The 24,647-nt window shown below is 40.8% G+C and overlaps 1 protein-coding gene across 1 annotated transcript in view; it reads right to left on the bottom strand.

Annotated features, from left to right (window-relative positions):
- Positions 1-132: 132 nt before the first annotated feature.
- Positions 133-24,647, bottom strand: part of LOC141432829 (serine/threonine-protein phosphatase 2A 56 kDa regulatory subunit gamma isoform-like) — a 60,480-nt gene continuing 35,965 nt past the window's right edge. Inside the window, 11 exon segments of the mRNA XM_074094619.1 lie at positions 133-7,657; positions 8,305-8,505; positions 9,025-9,080; positions 9,083-9,204; positions 9,980-10,209; positions 10,910-11,072; positions 11,545-11,657; positions 12,520-12,637; positions 17,634-17,764; positions 19,722-19,925; positions 20,524-20,723. Coding sequence (XP_073950720.1) covers positions 8,353-8,505; positions 9,025-9,080; positions 9,083-9,204; positions 9,980-10,209; positions 10,910-11,072; positions 11,545-11,657; positions 12,520-12,637; positions 17,634-17,764; positions 19,722-19,925; positions 20,524-20,723 — 1,490 coding nt within the window. The 3' untranslated portion in view covers positions 133-7,657; positions 8,305-8,352.

The following is a 24,647-nucleotide window of genomic DNA, read 5'->3' as shown; positions in this document are numbered from 1 at the left end:
GAGGCAAGCGCATGAGGCATGATTTTGCTCGTCACGGCTCAAAATCGCACCGAAAATGGCTACCGTGCGATGCGGCTCGCTCAGTGGAGGACTTAAGATCATGTGGGTTCGTGATGAAATAAAAGACAAGGCTATATGCACAACTTTGTATTATAACGATAATCATAAGCACCTTATATCATCTGTTATAATTTCCTCAACAGTTACATTATCGTTATAAATATTTATACAAAATTTATCAATTTGTCGAACAGCGTGGCAAATGATTCGCTAAGTGAGGTAAGTTCTACACCCAGTTGCATCGGTGGCGCGAAGGATTTTATAATTCTTACGTTTAATGCATAACAACGATCAAATCTTTCCAACCACCGAGACAATTGAGTTTAGTCATTCATACGTGCAACCACTCACGGAGAGACAGTTCATTCGAAGCAAGTGACTGCATACATACAGTTACGCTAAAATAATTTGTAAAAACAACACTGCCGTAATTGATATAACATAAGAGACAAAAAATGTTATTGACACGTTCTATTTCATCCCATTGGTTGTGGTCAAGAGACTACTATCACAATCATCATTTACAACAAAGATAGTGATAGATAACCATACTTAAAATTGTATGGCGAAAATAGTTTCTAAAAGCGCGGGTTGTTGGACACTTGGGATCAACTCACACCGAACCGCCGCCCACATATCATTGTTAGTACACATTTGACGTATTCCCTGCAATGTACCGCGTCACATCGCGTTTCGGTGTGAATTCAGCCTACTGATGTGCCAAAGGAAACTTTCCAATATTGCGGAATTTTTCATACAGGAAAATTTCTGAAACTTCTCACAATTTTCCGTTTCTTAAATATAAATGTCTTATATTTCTTCTGAAAATTTCCAGAAATTTCCGTAACTTTCCCAACTTTTTGGAAACTTTCTGCAACTTGCACATCTGTAATTGAGCCTAAGTGTCCAAGGCGTGCTATTTATTAGAGACTTGTTCACCATAAGTTATGATACTTTTAAGGTCAGATTTAATAACTTATCAAAAACAATACTAACGTCATCAGCTTAGGATATCAAAACGCAACCTTATTTCTACACATTAGAGATTACTAGCCATACTAGCTTTAGGTCATCAACACAATCTTTAAAGGTCACGCAGTCCTGCATTAACAATTATTTAAGTCTTAGGGGCTGTCTCACCACCCATTGATTAAATTTATCTGACGGATAAATATGATACCGTCTCCGTCTATTCGAACAAAACAAACAGAGACGACATTACATTTATCCGTCAGATAAATTTAATCAATGGATGGTGAAACATGGGGTTATTGCAATTCAAAGCGCTCGCATGTCTATTTCTAACAAAGCTACATTTGCCGACTTGTAAAAAATCTATTCAAACTTTTGTATGTACTAACTATGCGAGTTACGTTAATCAGCTGTTTATTTTTATTTAGGAAATTGCAACTTCTAATTAACACCCTTCCATCATCTTCGCCTGTAAACAAAATGAAAGTGGTCTTTATCTACTTCCAATGGTCCCAAAAAACTGGGATTTTCAATTTTTTTATTTATGTAGCTCCATTGATTATATCGACGATTCCGCAAATGTCGAGGTTGAAAAATACATTAATGTTCACGTTGTTCCATAGTTTCGGTGTGCGTGCGGTACTACTCGGATGATGGAAAATGGCGTTTCATGATTATTTTACCTCAAACTTAGATCTTAAGAGACAATGTCAAAATAAAGTTAAAAAGAGTTATTCATAAAAAATCATTTGACGCAATATAATTTTCGGTGAGACTAGACGAACTTTTTACATGTTGGTTTAGGTGAGGTTTAATTTAAAACAATCTTGCAAAATGGAGAACTTGTGAGAAAATTGCATTTTTAAATATGTATAATTTAATATATACCATTCTAACCTTGCTTAGCATGATTGATTGCACTTTTGTAACTAACAATTAATAAATTAGAATCCATAATTATGTCTATACCAGTCACTTGCTGTCTCATTATAAAACATACACAAAATAACACGATTATTCATTTAAAACAATAAATACAAAAAAACGTGTGTGTAAAATTACCTATTTCATTTTAATCATACATTGTTTAATGGTTTAAGTTAAGGATTGAAATAATGGGGGTACAGGTAAATATAAAATAAATAATGTTAAAAAGGTACTGAATCAATTTTTACATTTATACACTAAACATTCTTTCACCTATAAAATTGTTTCATTAATTTCATATCATAATTTATGTTTATCCCATTCACATTTCATACAAAGTACGTTCGGGTCGCAGACAAAAAAAAAACGCCAAGCACACGTGATCTTGCAACATTTTACGTGTTACAGATCTACTGTATTATGTCGAATAAGTTCAAATTTATCTTACTTCCTCAACTAGCTTACTGAAGTTTACTGAAGCGAATTGCGAAAGCAAGACAAATACGAACATATCCGATAAAGCATTATTCACTAGACCTGTACATTTGATATAGTGAATTCAATATTTCACACAGTATAACATCTCCACCAAACATTTGGCACGCCATGCACGCAACTAAACACAATAAAAGCGAGTACACTATGAGACTGTGCCACATTGCCGCATATCGGTAGACTGGGAATAGAATTGACAGCATTTACATTTACTGTCAATGACAGATCTTTCAATACAATTCACATCGCGTTTTATAACAGGGACAAACAATTAGCACCAATTGTCATAATTTAAAGTATGACATTTGATGCATTTAATTGGTCCCTCAGCATACTATACGTGTTAATAATTGCAATAGTCGCACGCAGATAACTTTACAGTTATTAGGACTTTATAGTATTAACAACTCAAACAATGGTTTTTCGAGTACAACAGTAGTAGCCAAGGATCCTAGCGTAGGTATTTAAAAAATTATAAACCGATATGTGAGAATAACTGCCACAACATGGAGCACAAATTATTCAATTAATAAACATCTGAAATAGCTTCTTAAATATCAAAACTGGAGTCTCGGCCCAAACTTAAGAAATGCATAGAAACCTGGAAGCTAGTAAAAAAAAAGCCAAGTTTTTACAATACATTGCTAAAAATGATCACATAACCACTAGGTAACTGTATACATAAAAAGTAAAGTTATCTGCGACTGAACACAAGCATGCCTCACCGTGCGTCCCGGCAGACTGCCGTACTGTGTCGCAGCATGCGGCATGCGGCAAGATGTGGCGCGCCTAACCGTAACAAAACGTCTAACCGTGAGTGCCGTCGACCTGCAGATTATTCTATTTAAATCTATAGTTAAGGCATAAACTATGGCTAACTCCACGTGTATACTATTCCTCTAAAACCGCAGCGACCTACTGATGTGTACTCGTATGTTTCAGTTTATAAGGTGGGCCAGTTTTTCAAATTTAAGTAACGTATGGGCACTGTGTCCATCTCATGAAGAGTGCAGTAACTGCGATTGTTCAATAAACTGCAACTTAATACACATGCGCGAACACTTAACGGGGCACTCACACGCGTGCAAACATTCGTAAATTGTAAAAACGTTCACACACAAAAAAAACGTGGCGATCGAACCCACAAACTCAAAAAGTAATCTAATGAGAGTAAGTCGTTCTACAATGTCCTGTTGGTTCGCATGTTTGTGCAAATGTGTGTAAACAGCTTTACATTTACCATAATTCCATCTCGATTAATATTGCTGCTTTTCAGATTGATTTTTAGGCTTGTTGCCGGTTGCATCTTGCACCCAAAGGTGACCGCCGCCCTGCATGAGATTGGACGTGCCCTGTTCGGTACTTAATTGGAAAATAAAGCACAACACCAGTAACTCGTTGCGTTGTTATAACTAAAAGTCAATGCATATTTGGTTCGTAAACAATAAATTATAGATCTACATTATAAATGGCTCCGTATAAACATGATTATTAACTATTTAAAATAACACGAGTGGACCAAACGATGTTCGTGAAACTAACATGTCTTTGATGTAAATGTTAAAAACTCTAAGACGAATCCGGATACTAAGTGTCTCCCCAAATCTATCGACGCAGAAAACGGCTTCAACCAATCGGAAAATAAGTTTTACGTCCACGCAATAATAGAGAAAAAGACACCAATCGGTTCATGATTGGTTTTTTGGAGTCTTTTTGTTTTTTTATTTCACTCCAAATTTGTTACTTTTACGGATATCCCGTGAAACCATATTATGATATCATAATTTGATTGCTTAGTAGCGACATCTCTTGTCTGGGTGAGCGGTTGGTTCCGAAAGAGTGTGACGTCTCTCGATGAGAGCGGAACATAGATGTCGCTAGTGCTGCTGCATAAGTAGCGTAGTAGAAATAAGCAACCTGAGATATGTATGCATAGGAAAAAATCGTGTCTAGATTCCTGTCCAGCGGTGGTGTAGGGGTTATAGCACGCAGCACGGATTGCTGAGGACCTGGGTTCGATTCCCAGCGCTGGTCTCTTTTTCTGGTTTTTCTGTGCATCCATGTCTCAGTTTGTATTTTCCAATCGGTTCGTCTCAACTCGGCACTATTCGGTAGTCATCTTTTTCGCTCTTAACGCGTGTTTTTTTTATCAACTTAAGCCGTTATCCTGCCGATAGATGTAGGGAGCTAGTTTTGACCATACGCAAAAGCGTGTGGCTGAAAAGGCGGCAAGTTAATATGACATGTGTATTTTAGCATCGAGTGTTGTTTTACCGATAAAAAACGCTGCCAATACGTATCGCCATCCGTGTTCGTTTTCGGTATTTCAATCTTCATTGCTAATGTAAATAGCAATATAGGTTAAAAACTTAAGAAATGCTCTCTTCGATGTAGTAGTAACGCGTCTGATTAGACAATTTGAGGTTACAAATTAGAAAAATGACGCAAATATCATACCAATTCTGTGCATTGTTTTTAGCTTTAGTCCGTTCACGCGAAAACTTGAACACTAATAGCGTAGCAGTGTTGGCGTTTCACTCTTTTGCAATTAAGACTCACAATTCGAACTGTTGACAGTCTTGATCATAAATCAATTCAAAATTGATTGGCTAGGACAGTTTATCGGATACTTATCAAGTAATATTGTAACACGGGTCAAGATTTTTATGAACGATATTCTATACGTTTGGTCTCACGCAGTGATGGACCAAGGCTTCACTGGAAGTGGTTACGAAATAAAAATTTCATAATATTAAACGTCAACTAATTAACCACTAATTTCCAGGCACATTTCTAATAAACATTCATTTAATTTTAATCCAGAACTGTAAAAAAAGTTTTGGTACATTGTAAATAAACAAATAGTAAATTAAGTAGGCTATTAAGTGACGTCACGGTTTAGTATTATCATATAAAACCTATGAGGGAAACGGATTGATAAGGTCTTGTCTTTTTTCGACACCATCTCAATTGAAGCCCCAGCCTTAGGTGGTACTGCAGTGGAATGGTGTATCATATCTATTATATTTATATAAAAATAATTTAAGTAATACAAGCTTGCTGGCGCTTTGTGATACATATTGAAAATGATTTAACACTTAATTCTTTCACGTCAAATCACATTCGAACGACCGGCGGCTGAGCGTCAACCATCAAAATGAATGAACAGAGGCAAGGTTAGTTTTAGGGCTTGTTTCACCACTCATAGATAATTTTTAAGTGACAGATATTTGTGATGAGGATGGAGATTGGCAATACCATCCTGAAGATTAATTTTGAGTCGTTTGTTCGCCGCGAGACGGCGCTGCCCGACTCAGGCACAACGGCTGCGTTCAGCGTACCGCGTAGGGCAGTGTTGCACGACACGACACAGTGACCGTCTAAAATGGTCTCGCCGGAAGACCAGCACTGGCTCCACCCGAGGAGTCAGCATTTTATGCTGAAGCGTGACCATTTTGGGCATAAAAAAAATAAGCATTCGTTTTTTTTAGTATTTTGTATGCTCATTTTATTTTATTTTACTATTTTTTTTTTGTTTTATCCATTATTTTTTGCGCGCCCCGAATAAACTTTTTAATTTCATTTCAAGATGATAGGGGACAGGCTGGACTGTCCCTATTAACGCCACTGTTGTGGGCTACATAAGCCTTATACATAGGAGGTGCATAGTGTCGAATAACTTTTTGTCACTTTTAATTTCACTTACTAAAACTTAATTTTAGTCTCATTTAGGATTATGCGTCTGTTTCAGACACATTTCGTCCACAGGCCTGACAAAAATCAGTGTAATTCACTAAGTAGATTATTATTTATCTGTCACATATGTCAATGAGTAGTGAAACCGGCCCTTAATTTCATAAAAATAGACAGGTTTTTTTTAGATGACCGTGAACGCTCCTCCGTCAGGCTACAGGTCACATTAAAACATCAACAGAACTACAAACGGTTATAATATGCGCTAACTAGCATCGCCGCTCGGCGTAGTACTGAGCTGACCGCCTCAGCCGTCCAAGATCCCGTTACAAAATAAAAATTAACTCGATAACGTCATTTTTCTGGATATTCTCATAAATTATAGTCACTTTAACTTTTAAGCGCCCCAGCGCATTCCCAGTGTCATCATAATGCCAAGCCAACTGCGAATTTGAGCACATAGGTACACTCAAGGAAACTGAATCACCTACCAGAGTGGAACCTTCGTGCTACTAATGTATTGTTACATCCCATACATCTGCCAAAGAAATCATAACGAAATGGATTATGAAATGTTTCCACCATGAGAGAGAGAGAGAGAGAGAGAGAGAGATCATGGAATAGTATAAATTGGGGCCCACTCAGCATAATGTTGCGGCAAGCCGCAACGCTGCTTTTCAGTGGGACCCATTAAAACTAAACACATAAAAACATGGATGGTATGTGATTCAGTTTCTTCACCTGTATGTGTAAGATGCCGTTGTACAGTCGCCATCAGACATTTCGGAGCGGCCAAGGTGATTAAAAATATCGATACATGAACTCTAATCTAATACCTTAATAATAAAGTTGCATGTTCCGATATTTTTGACCACCTTGGCCGCTCCAGTATCTAATGCCGACTGTACCAAGTTAGAACGGTTAGGACTCGAAAGGTGTGGGAGAAATGACAACTCTTACAGACTGCAAGGTGTTCACTGTTCATTGACACTTATGTCATTTAGGGGATGACAAATTTCATATTACCCGAAATGAGCTTTCTCGGCTACCATAGGATAGCCTCTTGTATTCCTGAACGCGGATCTTCGCCAAGGCTATCTTTTTCAGTTTTATTTTTAATCTGTATAATTGCTATTGAGACAAACGAGACTAGAACGCAGGTTTTTATTTATTTTACATATAAGAGAAGAAATTGTATGAGTGACAGCTGTCAAACGGAACAATAAATATCTTGCAAGCTGTCACAATTTAAAGAATGTCGTCGGCTCTCCAGCAGCTCAAAAATATAGATGGCATAGTTACCGTCATTCAAAGTTACCGTCTTGCATTAGTTTTAAGTCAACATTAAACCGGCTCGTACGGGTCTTAGCGTCTGCCAGCGAGCTCAGTACACCATCGAGCCTTCAATATAGAGCACAAGGTGTCGCACGTCACTTAGCGTCCCGCGCACTCTGGTCACACCGAGCTGACACGCGCACCTGACATCAGCGTCGCACCTGCCGTTGCATACCTGGGGAGAAAATATTTCTCATAAGCGTATTTCTAATAAAATATAATACGTATTTTCTTTATTAAAAACATTAATCAGTGGGTACTATGAGTTTGCAATAAGTTTTTGGTAAAAAAAACATTTTTAATACAGGTTATTTTTACGGGGCAACCGACCTGCAGCTAGCAGTGGTCGGGGCTCGACGGGGCTCGACCTACCCGCGGCTACCAGTGGTCGGGGCCGAGCGGGGGGCTACCTACCCGCGGCAAATAGTGGTCGGGGTGATCGACCTACACGCGGCTAGCAGTGGTCAGTCGGGCGGGGGGCGATCTACCCGCGGCTAGCCGTGGTCGGGGCCGGGCGGGGGCGACCTACCAGTGGTCGGGGCCGAGCGGGGGGATACCTACCCGCGGGTAATAGTGGTCGGAGTGATCGACCTACCCGCGGCTAGCAGTGGTCGGGGCCGACCTACCCACGGCTAGCAGTGATCGGGGCCGGACGACGACCTACCCGCGGCTAGCAGTGGTCGGGGCCGGACGGGGGCGACACCCGGGGGGTCGACCGACCTACCCGCTGCTAGCAGTGGTCGGGGCCGGACGGGCGCGGGGGGCGACCTACCCGCGGTTAGCAGTGGTCGTCACCGGACGGGGGCGCGGGGGCCGACCTACCCGCTACTAGCAGTGGTCGGGGCCGGGCGGGGGGCGTCCTACCCGCGGCTAGCAGTGGTCGGGGTCAGGCGGCGGCGGCAGGAACTGGTCGGCGCGCTGGTGCTCGATGAGCGCGGCGACGGTGCCGCTGTCGGCGGGCAGCTCCGACTTCTTGCGCAGCAGGGGCGCCGGCTTAGGCGCCGTCAGACCCTGCTTGCGCGCCTGCAATGTAATGTTATAGTTTTAGTACAGAAAGTCGCTTGAATGCTTGTCATCACTCAAAAACAAACAGAACTGGTCGCGTGGCACCGGAGGACTTATTGTCTAAAGAACTCGTTCACCAATTCTTTGATCTTTCTTCTTTGATTCTTTTCAATCAATTTCTTTCTTTTTATTCGGTTACGTGATTTAGGACGACGGTAGAAAGATGTTCTTAATGTCATCGCGAGCGCCCGCGCATTAGACAATACGTTTGAGTAAGTCGTCGTTTTATTTATTGAATATGACGTTAATTTGCGGAGGTCTATATCAATGAACTAAAAACAATTACTTTGCCGCGTCCTTAAAAAAAATAAGGTCAAAATAATTGAGGCGAGCAAAGTAATCGCTTTGAGTTCATTAGATTATTGGTTTTCGAAGACCGATTTCGTTTGAAAGGGCGATGGGGTGTAGCGAACTGTATCGGGTGTCCAGCCTTGCCGCAGCTCTCCCCGCTACGTGCCGGCTCGCTAGTGTCGTCACCTGGCTAGCCTCGCGCTCGATGCGCGTGTAGGACAGGTCGGGCGCGTCGTCCGCGAACTGTATGGGGTCGGGGTCGCGGCGCGGGCGGGGGCGTGGGCGGGGGCGGGCGCGGGCGCGGTGGCCGCGCGCTCCTCTAACCGCTGCCACAGCTCCTCCCGTTGCAACAGCCGCTCGCGCTCCCTGCATCATACAACAATATATCGCACCTATGTACAGAAAAACGTACATAGTACGTATGCGTTCAAGTATGTAATACTTGAACGCCCTAAGCTAGGCCTAAGCTAGGTCTAGATAGGACGAAAGTTTAATTAATTGAATCAGGCGTTACTTTGCGGAGGTCCATATCAGTGAACTAAAAGAATTTCTTTGCTCACCCGCGACCTTATGATAGTTAAGTTTATGTCAAATATGCGCGTTCATGCAGTTCCTCCACCTCCAAACTGTAATAACACACACAAATCACACAAACTCATCTATCACCACCACCACACTACACTGACGCGTTTCGAACTCAACCAGAGCTCATCTTCAGAGCAACACAACCGTACACCATGCTACCAGATGTTAGACTAACATAACTAGACTAATAAAATAATATCAAAATATCATTATGGGACAAAAGAAGAAGAATTGGTTATGTTATTTTACAAACATTAATGTTGTATTTGCGGAAAAAGTTTAATTTGACTATGCTAGACCTGGCTATAAAACTGGATCCATCGTCAGATGTTATGCCCGGGGACCGAAGTTCGACTCATTCATCACATCACAACAAAAAACCTAGTGTGTAGCAGAGGGGCTACTACGAAACTCAAAAATCGAAGTTCGTATCGTACCGTCCCTCTCACTCTCGTATTAAATAATATAATCGTCAGCGGGACGGCAAGATACGAAGTCAGAATTTTGCACTTCGTTGTACAGGGCCAGTTCAGTCAGAGAAAAGTCGAATACTCACTTCTGTTTCTCCTGTTTGTACTGCTGCGTGCACTCGTCAAACAACTTCTGGTTCATCTCCATGAATAGTTTCAACGCGTTGTAGACGAGCCCGTGTATGGTTTTGTTCCAATGGCTCTTCGTGTTTCGGTACAGCGAGGGGAACATTATCGGCAGTATGTGGGTCGCGTTGTCCGATATTAGGGACATTATGTACTCGTTGTTCCAGTAGTATAGCGCCCGTTCCGCCACCTGGAAAGTAGACGTCTTATGTATTCATAATATAGACTTACAGTATACACCAACCCTTATAGTTTTAAGCATTTTTAATATTGTTTACAGTGAGCAACCTCATTGAATAATTTTAAGTAAAGATTAATTTGAAGTAACACTTTAGCAACTTAATTCAACACTTTCAAAAATGGTTACTTTAGACTTTAAAGTGTACATAGAAACATTTAATTTGTGATTTGAAATGTAAAATGAAAAAAGTTTATTCAACACACACATAATATTACAAACAAAAGTTCAATGAGATAGCTTACTAAAATGTATGTAGTATAAGTAGCTGCCAAACCTTGAAGATTTTAAAAATAGATTCGCGAGTACCTAATATATGTAAAACATCTAGTAAAAATAATTTTTGATTACTTGTTGGAGTTCAGTGTTTTTTTCTGCTTTAAGTTATGACAAAAACATTTAAATTGCTACCACAAAATCCTGCATTCATATTGATAGGACACAAATCCACTTGAGTAATCTTGGCGGTTGGCAACGCAAATGACAATGGGCTGATCTACCATCAGGACCCATGCTATCCAGCGAACACTCTTCTCATTTGGTATAACACAATCGAACAAACTGGTACATGAACTAAAAATCAAGATTATAAACCTAAGTTGCTGATCCAGGCTATAAAAAAACAATTTCAATCAACTAATGACTCTCTCACTTGGAAATGTGGACTGGACACGCATTTAGCGAGCTGCCGGAACAGGGGGTCCATGATTTTCTGGAACTCCGCGGGCTCTATAACGTCCAGGATCTCCTCCATTTCGTTAAGGAACATCACCTCTTTGGGAGAGTGCGTCTTCGGCCAGTATTTCAATAATGCCCTGGAACGAAGGGGAAATAGAACCATTTGATCTTTGGATCACAGTGTCGAAGGCTGGCAAGAGCTGGCCCAAGATCGTTAAGCTAGGCGTAGTCTGGTGTTGGAGGCCAAGATCCACTTCGGGTCACCGCGCCCGAATAGTCAGTATTTGATCTCTGACACGCCGCAGGTTTTTACAGTAAGGGTGTACGCTAGATAACTTCGGGTGCGATTCGCGGGCGCACGCCTGCGGGCGCGGGCGCAGGTACAACCCGTCTCACGCGACGCGCGCAGTTAGCGCAGCTTATACTACTCGTATTTTTCAATAGGCGTCCACCCGCGCCATGCAAACCGCGTCAGCTAGCGCAAGCCCTAAGTGTGATAACATAATGATTATCCTCGCAAATGCAATGGCTTTGGATTAATTTTAGAGCTTGTTTGTCTGGGCCACAATAGAGCTCTGGCCAGGCGGTTGTTATGTTGAATATACATACCTAACTACAGGTTGTGTGAGTGACGGATCCTTTTCTAAAAATTGTACAACACAATACGCCAACTGGGGGTGGTACACCGATAGCGATTTCGCTTTGTGTAATGGTAGTAATACCTGAAAATGAAAAGATATATTTTTGTTTAATAAACTCAAATTGACACACAGACATACACACACATCAACACATTTAAGTGGTATCGACACAATTATTTAAGTGTTATTATTCACACTATAATTTTTCCTTTTATCCTGTTAACTTTGTCCTAATTGCATGTTCTACTGTTTATTTATCTCCATATGCATACTAATTTACTTCCAGGCGGGGGGAGCGTCTTCACCCTTATGTAGTTAGCGTTCCATTGGCCCGCACAAAGCGGTTTGCTTCATCTTTCATAATGCGAACTGCTAAGGAATGGACTTCGCTCCCGTCGTCTGTATTTCCAGATAAATACAATCTAGGGCTCTTCAAGGCAAAGTGAATAAGCTGTTACTGAACCAGTGAGATACACCTTTGGCCTCATCTGCGCTTTAACATCAGGTGAGATAGGGGTCAATCACGGTCAGTTATACGTAAATAATAATAATAGTAATAATTATATATAAATATTAAACCTATAGGTTTATAGGGTATACCCTACCTACTTGATAATGATAATGCTAATATTCTAAAGGATAACGCGTATTGTGTCATGCTACGAGACAGGCCTGGCCTAGCGTAGGTGACACGGGTCAATTAATTCTGCAAATGAGAAACAGTGCTTAATCTTTTATTTTTTCTTTCTTTTCTTTCTGTTAAAAAAAATCTACCAACACGTATACTGTACATATACACGAACACGATGGGAAAGGATTATTCGCTATGTTCAGCCTTTTTCATATATTTAGTGGCCACAGACAAGTGGAAGTGGAGTCGAGACAGCGCAGGCTTATGCCAAAGAGCTGGGACAATATTAAGGCTACTTAAAGCAGCACTTACCCTGAGTAGGAACATCTTATGCTCGTCCTTGAGCGGCAACGCGAACCCGTTGATGATGGAGCCGAGGATCTCGAGCAGCTCCGCGATACCGTTGTGGTGTTCCGTCTCGTATATAAACCTGGAACAATACATTTAGTAAGAATTGGGATTCATCATCATCATCAGCCGGAAGACGTGCACTGCCGAACGTCGTCAGTCCACCTGGTGAGAGGCATGCCAACGCTTCATCTCCCGGTTCGCGGTCGCCACTCGAGGACTTTTCTCCCCCAACGGTTATCTGATCTTCGAGCGATGTGGCCCGCCCATTGCGACTTCAACTTACTTATTTTTCGAGCTATTGAGATTAAGGATTTAGTGATAAGTTCGCCTTTGTACATCTCTTTCTCTTATTAAAGCTTGAAACGCACTGATAGCGGTACTGGTTGTAATATTCGAGCTGACATGGAAAGGTCCGCATAGAATACCGCGCGGGAAATGAGCGTGGCGGGGTATTCAATGCGGAGTCTTTCGTGTTAGCTCGAATATTACGACCGGTACGTCTCCGCACTGCTCCTCCTCCTGTCAGTGCGTTTCAAGCTTAACTGTTGATTTCATGTGTATAATAAAGAGTAATACAATACAGTACATTTACTAATAGGGAATATACAAGGAACGGAATTTATATAAATGAATGACGTTAAAATCATAGTTGAAAACTAAGGAAGACCTCTCTGTCTAGATAATTGACAATTTAAAATGTTAATATATTTTAGCATATTTAAAAAATTCTACCACAACTCGTTTTATCAAATAATAAATACATATTCAAAGAAAAAAAAATGCTGAGTTATTTTGCTTGCTTGCTGAGGTTCATGTATTGATGGATTGAGGACTACGACCTTTTTATTTTGTTACATCGATACTAGTTCTTTGGAGGAGTATTGTTGTATATTTAGATTGATTTAGCCGTTATTTTATTTTTAGAAATAAATTATACATGTGAAAGTTGAATAATTATATGAATAAAGGTGTCAGGTGGAGTTTACAGTAGAGCGAACATTTATCTGAAAAGTTTCTTTTGTTTGGCCATCCAAACAAAAGACAAGGGAAAGTTTATTCTCATTTTGAAAACAAATTCACGGGTAAAATTCTGTGATTTCTGTGTATTCTCTGCGAGTGGGCGAGATATAAATACCATTTAATAAGCTATGAATGTAGAGATTATTTTGTTTTCACGGCCACACACAAATAGGACCGGACGACCGGATGACTAAGTGGTTAGAGAACCTGACTACGAAGCTTGAGGTCGCTGATTCGATTCCCGGCTGGGGCAGATATTTGTATGGATAATATGAATGTTTGTTCTCGGGTCTTGGATATTTAATATGTATTTATCTACATATATAAGTGTGTTTATCCGTTGCCTAAGTATCCATAGTACAAGCTTTGTTTAGTTTGGGAGTCTTGGGTGTTTAATATATATTTAAGTATGTATCTAAGCATATTAATCCATTTCCCAGTACCTATAAAACAAGCTTTGCTTAATTTGGGACTAGGTCAATTGGTGTCAAGTGTGACGTGGTATTTACAGTTTTATTTACTTACTTGTTTCTTTAAAATTAACAATATCGCCTGCCTGTATAATGTTTTAAAGAAAGAAAGAAACAAAATACATTTATTTAACGCCATTTTCATGGAATGGTGTGTAAAAACTAACTTGTTACCTAAACATATCACCATTTTTTATCGGTATAGTATTAAGTTATCCAGCATAGTTATCAATCTAAACAATTATACAGCAATGTGTAATATAACGTACGATAATTTTCGACCCCGTGTAGGTTTCAATATACTTAACCTTGAGCTCTATTATGTCCTTTATGAATCTTTATGGTGGCCTTTGACTTGTTTAATTGTGAGATTACACGTTAATCTAAGAGTTATTAAAAACAATGCGAGTCGGATAAGCCCAAGAATGGTTCTGTACCGCCGTACAATAGGGATGACGACTGGGTTAAAAATATATCATTCTATTTAGTCCGCCAGTTAGATTATGGCAAAATATGGGACACGTAATTTTTGGTTTATCAAATTATTAAAAATCGACAAAGGTAACTAACTATTAGGTGAAAATTGTACCATATAGTGACCTCACTCGAAACTTCACCGTACCCTCGACGTATCCTCGTCATTTTTAGTTTGTCAAACAATGATAGTTGTATGAGTGCAGATTTGTTTTGCAGCTCGTTGGATGTATTTAAAAAATGTATCAGAGATTTATTGAAGGCTTAAGATAATTGATTATGTTAATATTGCGTAGGTATAGGTTGTACGTTTAAACGTGTTTCATATTTTTTAACAAAAGTTAACTGTACTTAATATTCAATTTTTTATAGGGAACTATAGGTCTATTTATATAAAACTAATTCCTAGATTTAGCTAAAATGCTAAATTATTGTGTAAGACTGTTTGTTTCTAAATAATAATAAAAAAAAGAAAAAATACGTGTACAACATTTTTTAATTATCTAACTGATGGACTAAACAGTTTTTTTTGTCGTCTAGCCTATTGACTAGTAAAAAAAAAACTATTTAGTGCGTCAGTTAAGATTACCAGAAAATATAGGACACATTTCTTTTGTCAATCAAACAAACAAAAATATAAAGATGAAGCGCGTCAAGTTCGGGCGGGGGGGCCGTGACGTCACGCCATTATACACTTTTTAGCACGGCGTGACGACACGCGGAACTTTAGCTTTTTTTTTATTCGACTGGATGGCGAACGAGCAATTGGGTCTCCTGATGGTAAGAGATCACCACCGCCCATAAACCAGCAATACACCAGGGGGATTGCAGATGCGTTGCCAACCTAGAGGCCTAAGATGGGATACCTCAAGTGCCAGTAATTTTACCGGCTGTCTTACTCTCCACGCCGAAGCACAACGTGCAAGCACTGCTGCTTCACGGCAGGATTAGCGAGCAAGATGGCGGTAGCAATCCGGGCGGACCTTGCACAAGGTCCCACCACCTGCAAAAGCTGGCTATACTTCATCATTGTCCGTTTAATTGACAAAAGAAAAAATATGTATCCCAATTTTTCTTCATAATCTAAATGACGGAAACTAGCTTATCTTAGGAAACTACCCCATTACCATTATTAAGTTCGAGAAAAACAGTTTCAACGGTTGGCAAGATAATCACGAACCTTTCTCCTCGCCGTCCGTCATTGTCAGCGTATAAATAGCATCTAACGGCAACATCGTATACTTAGAAATGACAGATATCATCAATACGTGAGCTATCATTAAACGCCATTAATCGACGGCCCGCGGCGACAAAACTGGCCTATTGTCGCTTGTATGGGAAATGTTTTTGCTACATTTTGTCTATTTACGTGGCGACGTGTAATTGCGCATTGTCTCTGTTTGGATCGCAGGTCGCTCGCGTGTACGGCTATATTCGTCGATTAAGGGGCTGTTTCACCACCCATTTATTAATAAATGTCATTCCGTCTCCGTCTATTCGAACAAAACAAACAGAGACGGCATCACATTTATCTGTCAAATTAATTTAATCAATGGATGGCGAAACAGGGGGTAAGTTTTTTTGGGTCGAAACCGAGAACTATTAAATACTACTCACTTAGGTATCCTAGCCGACTCCATCATAATTCCTTTCAGAATGAAAAAGCTTTCTGACGCGAGCCCAGTGCGGATCGGGAACTTCACAATCACCTTCCCTCAGATAAATTATTTGCATAAGAAACATGGTATCAGTTCAAAAAATTCAAATGTTATTCCTTACATAAACACCAAATAACTCAAGAAGGGCGAGCCTGGGATTGAATTCATGATTCTCTGCTTTAGAAGCCATAGGTAAAACCACTGGGTTTACCATAGATTTTCCTTAAGATATTTATTTCTCTAGTTACTAAGCTTTTTAATTTATCAGCCGCTTGTCAACAAATGTAATTTAAAAAAGTGTTAAACTTCATACACTTCAACATTATTAGGCTTAAAGGTATAGGGGTAAATCGACAATAACTGGCCACCTTACTTTAAAAAATAATCCTAATCACCTATGAACAGAGTTCTTACAAGCTTTTATTTAGTTTCACCTGTCCCGTTGTCTGTCTGTCTGTCTGTCTGTAATCAAATCTTGCAAGATAAATTTGACGAACTTCCAGTAGTCAGATTGACATACAATTTGGAATACTTATGTAAACCGCGTGACAATACAAATAATCTAGTAGTGACATCCTGGTACTCCAGCCAGGATCGTCTCCGCAGGACGGTACTCTTCAACGGTTAACAGCATTGACTTGAAAATTGGTATGCAAATGTAGTTTGGGTGACAATGCAAGTACAGTCAACAAACAGTACAGTCAGCAAAAAAAGCTTGCATTAAAAATGATTTTTTTATGGTTAGGTTATTTTTAGTATAAGGTGTCATTTACTGGCCACCCTTCAATAACTGGCCACCTTATACTAAAATTAATTCTATTATAAATATAATTCTATTTTAGTATAAGGTGGCCAGTATTGAAAAGTGGGCAGTAAATGACGATTTACCCTAGTTAAGTAGGTATAAGGCTAAGTTCAGATGAACGCACGGTGCCGCGCGGTTTAAGATTGTAACAAATCAATGTTGCTGTGTACATGACCGAGCGTCACCGCGCGTGACCGTCATGTATACAACAACCTAGATTTGTTACAATCTCAAACTGCGTTCACCTGAACATAGCCTAACAGCGTCGAATAAAGCAGTTTTAAATTAAGTAATATACGATATCAAAAGACTCATCATCATCCCAGCCTATATACGTCCCACTGCTGGGCACAGGCCTCCTCTCAGAACAAGAGGGCTTGGGCCATAGTTCCCACGCGGGCCCAGTGCGGATTGGGAACTTCACACGCACCATTGAATTGCTTCGCAGGTTTGTGCAGGTTTCCTCACGATGTTTTCCTTCACCACAAAGCTCGACAGACTCGCAGATCAAAAGACTGGCGGGAACAAATTGCTTGGAAACTGCTCAAGACCGGAACAGCATTAGCTGAAGGAGGCCTACACCTTAGAGGTTGAGAACGGCTAAAGAAGAAGAAGAAGAAGAAGAAGAAATTATAATTAGTTACTCACCTATAAAATACGTTGTTAATTTGTTTCCTTATATAGGCACGCAGCACTAGGAACTTGCCGTATATCCTGTGTAGTGTCGTCTTGAGGAAGTCGCGCTCCCTGGGGTCCTCTGAATCGAAAAGGTCTAATAACTGAAACAAAAATATTTACCTTAAGTATAACATACTTTCACGGCGATCATTCGAGCGTTTCTACCGCCCCATTGTTCTGGTCACATTTTTACTAATTGACTGTACATTTAGATGTCGTTTTCGACTATTTGTTCCTGTATTTCTAAATAACAAAAAACTGTAAGTATCAGAATATTCGAATAATCGCCCTCAAGAGTCATGGGCCCATGCCCATCCATAAAGTACGTCACGTCATACCAACCTCTCCCCCCCTTATCACACGTATTGCTATGAAAATTGCAATGATTTTGTTCTTCTCAAAGGTTACATATTTGAATATCGAAAATTAAAATACCTAGGTACGGGTTAATAAATGTCGATATTCAAAATTTCGAAAATTAAAATATCGATTGTATCACATTATCGAAAGTTGTTATAACTATGGTTAAAATGTCTAAGATTAAAATTAACCATTAAAATTAGAAACCCCCGACTTTGTCACTTCAAAGTTCAATATCTCAAAAGCGCCTGAACCGATTTTGATAAAACAGGTCTAAGAACCATCGCTAGAAAACCTGCTTTCAATTAAAAAAAAACGCATTCAAATCGGTCCACCCGTTAGAGAGCTACGGTGCCACAGACAGACAGACAGACACACATACCGGTCAAACTTATAACACCCCTCTTTTTGCGTCGGGGGTTAAAAAATTTCGATAACCATTATATCGATAACCTAAGTTACAAATGTCAACATATTTGAATGTCGAAAATTAAAATATCGTACGTACATACATACATACGCTCGAAAAACAACCCGCCTTCGGGCAGTTCGGTAAAAATCTAAACCTAAAATATCGATACCCTTGAATATCGTCAATTTTACACAAGCCACATAAAAAAAATCGTCGTCTAGTTCTCTAGGCTTTCGGGCCAAAGACGTCATGACTATCTTAATCTTAGGGGTTACACGTAAATTGGATTACGGAGCCATAACAATGTTAATGTTAAGCTTAAAATAATGACAAGGCGATTGCTATGCAGTTACAGAGGTAAACGTGTCAAGGAAGGACCGTCCAGAAAGACTGAAGAAATATAAACACACCAAATACTTAAAAAACATACCTAAGCAATTCAATAAAATTAACTTTTATATTATATAGTGAGATGATGATGATGAATTTTTCATTAAAATTTGTGAGTGATTGGTGTTCTTAAGTTTTTTTTATAAATAAATTACGTAAAATTATAAGTGAGTGGAAACGAAATTTGAATACAATTTAGATTATAAATTGTAACGGTTAAGCGAAATTGATAGGCTGTCATTCGGGCCTGCTTTTATTATCAAAATAAAGAAAAAGAGTAATAAAAACCCCAAGTTATAAGAAAGGAGAGACCACGCAAGTTGTAGGTGGCCTTCATAAAAATGCGGCGAACGAATCGAAAAATTATCGTTCAATTATTCACACGCCGCGGTCAAGGGCGACAGTGACGGACAAACATACACCAAATTACTGGTCTGTCGCAGAGGGCGCACGTGTGAGCCCATTGATTGGATGGAAATATGGAAGAACTAGAGTTTACCCGCGGCTTCGCACGCGTAAACTAAACTATTCGATCTGGTAGTTACTTTACAATTGAAATTCCCCTGGGAAATCTCAAAATTTATATCGTGATCTTCATTGAGGTTGTGTTAAGAACAACTGTACAAAATTTCATGACTCTAAACCCAGCGATTGAAATTTTAAGATTTTATCCCTATTCCGTGGGAATATCGGGATAAAAAGTAGCCTATGAATTATTCCAGACGTCCAGCTATCTATGTATCAAATTTCATCCAAATACGTCCAGCCATTTTAACGTGAAGGAGTAACAAACATACACACACACACAAACTTTCGCATTTATAAAGAAAGAAAAGAGACAATGAATGCGATTGTAACTGCGTGTTAAATAACAAGATCTCAATATGATCTCTCACCTGTAACACAAATTTCTGGTCAATGTACTTCTTGGCAACGTTGGGCTGGAAATCTGGCGACTCCAGCAGCCTGAGGAACAGCTCGTAGACTAATTGCAGATGCGGCCAGGCCGCCTCCAACGTGGGCTCGTCTTCTTCAGGATCGAACTCGGCGCCATTCGGGTTCGATGAAGGCGGCAGCGTCCGGAATAGGTTTATTGCGAACTGTGGAGGACAATAGTTTCTATGACAGTTAATGGAGCGAAGCGGCAGATATTTACACATAATTTTAGTTCACAAAGGATTTGCTTTGCAGTATCTTCTAGTCGCAAAGAGCACCGGTAGCTTGTAATTTCGTGATAGCGATCCGAGGATAGGTAATTAAACAAACTATCTAAACCTTGCTCTGTTCTGTTCTGATTAAAAAACTACCCAATCTTTACCTCTTTCTACTTTAGAAGTAACCTTTAACACACTGCTGAAGTTGGCGTGAAGACCTCACCATGCTAACCGCCTCCGGGTATATCGCCTCTGTGACGCCGCCGCATTGTGACTTCACACATTCGACCATCTCCAGCGGAGCCACTCAGATCACCTCCCTCCATTTGGAATCTTACACTATCACACAGAGAAAGCTTTACCCGCGTATGAAGACACTCTCTATGCTAAATAACCACCTCCGGGTATATCGCCTCCGTGACGCCACCGCGTTGTGACGTCACACATTCGATATCTAAAGCGGAGCCACTCAGATCACCCCCCTCCGTTTGGGATCTTACATTATCACACTGAGAAAGCTTTATCCGCGTATGAAGACACTCACCATGCTAACCGCCTCCGGGTATATCGCCTCTGTGACGACGCCGCGTTGTGACGTCACATACTCGACCATCTCGAGCAGAGCCGCCCGCTTCACCTCTTTCCACTTGAGGTCCGACAGCGGCTCGTCGGCGAAATCGAACAGTAGACAGCATTGCCTCAGCTTCTGCACAAACAGCTGCTCGCGCTCTGCTGCTGGTGCGTCTGGAAACAAAGGGACATGATCGATTTGCAGTCGTGAATCCAGATTTTCGACAGAGCATTGATAGGATAAGCAGTGTACTGTGGGTTTGACCCGGGGTCGCATTTGACTCTATAATTTTTAGAATTTAAGTGCAAAGTACATTTGAAATTGACCTTGAGCTTCATTGTGAAAGAAAACCTGCTTGCACCTTGTTATTCTATGGGGCGTATGAGGTTCCTTCCTAATGTGCACTGGTCTCGCGTGGGAACTACAGCCCAATCACTCTCATTCTATTATATTTGCACAGTAATCGGACTAGGCCGAAGATAATGATTAGCTTTACCTAAATAAGTTACTCTGAGAAAGACAGAGGTTTTTCCGAACCGGTGGTAGTTTTTTTTATGACATTCATAACTACTTGTTATAGCCTAAATTGAATAAAGATATTTTGACTTGACTTTGACTGACCGATAACTATATACAGTGTACAGTATCCAAAGATCTAGAAAGGCTTGGAATAGGCGCAATAGAAGACGGTGCGGTGGCTGGCGCATGTTTATCATTTCACATGCCCTTGAGGCCGAGATATTTTCCTAATGTTAAATGTCTGCTTTGCATAATAGGGCTAATTACGAACTGTAAACGTAAAAGCAGCGCCTGTGGTCATAATGAGGCGAAGCATTACAGATAAGAGGCAATCGCGTGACGAGATTAAGCCTTTGCCACGGTCCGGTTTCCTCGCAAACGGTAGGTAAAGAAACAACAGATTATACTCATTGAGTAATTTTCTTTTCATTTCCAATGTAGTAAGTAATCGTTTCCTTAATTTTCTGCGATAGTAAAAGATGGCTAGGTAGGGTGGTTAGGGTGGGTGGGTAGTTAAGTAGGACTAGAATACTAGATAGACATTTTACCTATGATATTATTTTTGGTGATATTTTAAATCCCCTTACAACCGCATAACAGATAAATAAAAAAAAAAACAGCTTAGAAAGCTTTCGCCACTATTATTTCAAAGCTAATATCCCATAAATAAATAAACGGCTTAACCGATTTTAATGAAACTTTGCTAAGCATCATCTCTATTTAAACTAGCTTTCGATTAAAACACCGCATCAAAATCGGTCCATCCGTTTGGGAGCCACAGCCAGACACACATGCATATCAAACTTATAAAACTCCTCTTTTTGCGTCGTGGGTAACAAACACTAAATCAAAAGTCTTGGAAATCACAGTTAATTTTTTCATAAAGGAGTGCAAAAAGATAGAAATACCAAAAAATATTCACGCTTTTGATATACTTTGTTTGTATGTGGGTGGGATTAAACTTTGGTAGTACCTACTAAACCTACCGGTTGTAGATTTATTAAAAGGAACGTATCCTGGAATAAATAAGCCAGCCAGTTAAAAAGAAAAGACTAACCATCAGATATGATATGATGAAGAAACGTCCTGTGAGTTAGCCGGCACTTGACAAACGATGCATAAAGGATTTTTGAAATTTTAACCTCTACGAAGTTAAACGAGAATATTTGTTATGACTATGAGTTATCGATTTGAAAGTCTCGAAATTATTAACGAGTCTACTTTTGTTTATTAATTGGTACACACATACAAATACAATAAGTGTTTATATTTACAATATGAGACGCAGGTTACGCAGCGAAAATGGGGAATACAAGCCTTTATAGTAAAACACGAACATAACATACAGATGTACTTCACAAGGGAATTTAAAGCGAACATAATAAATACGAGTATTATGTAAGTCTAGGCATAATAAACCCACAACTAACAACCTATATAGCAAATAGACAGGTACCTACTCGTACTAATCCATTTGGGAAGAGTAAACAGAAACAATAGGGACGATAGACAAGTACATAATATAGACAATATACACCGCCTCTCCGGTGTTCTCTGGCACGTAACCTCCGCAAACTAATTACCTTCGTTAGCGCTAAAGCGCTATGACAAGAGCTATAACTTAGTCTATTTTTAGCCGAGAATCGGATCCGCATGAATAATGTCAATGGGAAATCGACTGCAGGACGCAAGGGCGCTGCTACTTCCCATGGCATAATTATAAGGACGGGGCCGGCCGCAGGCCACCGGTGGGTCGATATATTTCTGCGGCAGTTTCGCCATTTGCCATATAGACTGTGGACTAGCTATAGACTATATTAGTATAGATTATGTAGGTGTGCTGTGTACTGGAACACTGGGCCACATGGCTCGGGATGGCCTCAAGGCAGCGTGCCGAGGCGTGGGCGGCTTGAGGCTACACATCTGTTGTGCAGACGCCGGCAACAAGCGGAATTAACACATATTTAGTTCCGTAACGATCGACGACCCGACAACATCATTATTTTTATCGCGCGCTTTTCTGATTTCCGAAATAGACTCGGTTTACGAATGGCTAAGCGGCGTCGATCCGTTTGTAAACAGTGGTGAAGTGCGGCTGAAAACTCAAGGTTAACGCGTCATATATAGCGATGCCGACGAACCTTTCAGGAGGGGTAGTTGGACCATGAGGCTCTCTTTATCAGCCGGTGGCATCGTGAGCCGCTCGGGCGTGACAGTGGCAGGAGGTGGGCTGCGAGCGTCCGGCGGCGAGGGCGCCTTCTGCAGCGCGGCCTGGCCCTCCATGCCGGCACCGGGGCCGTTCGAGGCACCGACCCCTCCGAACAGGGCGAAACGGAACGCGCGCGCGACGTCTGAAACGCTTTCAGAGCGCTTGGTGGCCGCTTGGTTCGCGACGAGGTCGAGCCCCGAGTGGAACGACGGTGACTTGGGTATACCGAGCGGCGAGACAGCACGACGCGGCTTGCTCTCAGCGGCGGTGAACATAGCGCGGGAGGGCGCGCGCGCGGTCGGCCCGGCGTGGACCATCGCAGGCGGCGGCCGGCATCGGCATCCGAGCCACAGCACCCGGCTGCGCCGGGACCGGAGCGAGCGGCGGGGGCGGCCGGACTGCCGTGCCGCCGCGCCGCGCCGAGCGTGCGCGCGCACCACCCCGCCGGCATGCAACAACCGCTCTATACAACCTCAGGCGTAGGGCTGTCGCCTCGTGTCACACGCCATTTACACCGTTACTCACAAGATCAGCCGGAAATGTACTTCAAATTACATAACAGAGAAAACAGTAATAAATAAGCACAAGACCTTAACAATCACAACACACCAAAGCACAATGCAACAACATGAAGGTTTTGTTTACCAAAAATTTATTCAAAATCCAGAGGTTTTATTTAAATCGTCATTCGAGCCAGCCCTGCCGCGCGGCTTTCATAATTCGACTCGGGCCAGGGCACGTGCCTACTGCCTAACCCGTCACCTGTATTGTATGATACAGTAGGTATCGGCATCTCCGTACGACGCCAGGCGATTACACAAACCTGTCATGAAACTTTACCCTTCGATAAACACGGTGACAATATTTTATGATACAGTTGTTTGCGGCCGAGCTCGAGCGGAAATCTGAGATGACAAATTTGTGAGGCAGTAAGGAAAAAACCGGCCAAGCGCGAGTCGGACTGGCGCTCTGAGGATTTCGTGCAGATTTAAAAAGCAAGTAAAAAATAAGTCTGTAATTCATTAGCAGGTATTTCTATGTGAAACAAAGTATATTGCGGACTTTTTTCTCGGTTTGTACTGTGTGGCCTTTACTTGACACCTCTATGTATTATTAAGAAAAAGAGAAACAGAATCTTATCAGATAAATTGTACAACCAAGTAATCCTATAAGGATTCCTTTTTATTTTTGATATACGGAACTATAAAAACAGTATTCCTAATTTGCAAAATTACGGTTTCGTTTAGTCGTGCCCCAGCGAACACTATACAAATTTTACGTCAAAGACAATATTTTACTTTTAATTTTCTACCTAGTATGTTATAAATATATAGCAACACATTGTTATTTTATGTCATTTCTTCTGTAT

Source organism: Choristoneura fumiferana, chromosome 11, assembly GCF_025370935.1.
Source record: "Choristoneura fumiferana chromosome 11, NRCan_CFum_1, whole genome shotgun sequence".
Taxonomy (NCBI): domain Eukaryota; kingdom Metazoa; phylum Arthropoda; class Insecta; order Lepidoptera; family Tortricidae; genus Choristoneura; species Choristoneura fumiferana.
The sequence above is the reverse complement of the archived record's forward strand: the minus strand, read 5'-3'. Positions and strand labels throughout refer to the sequence as shown.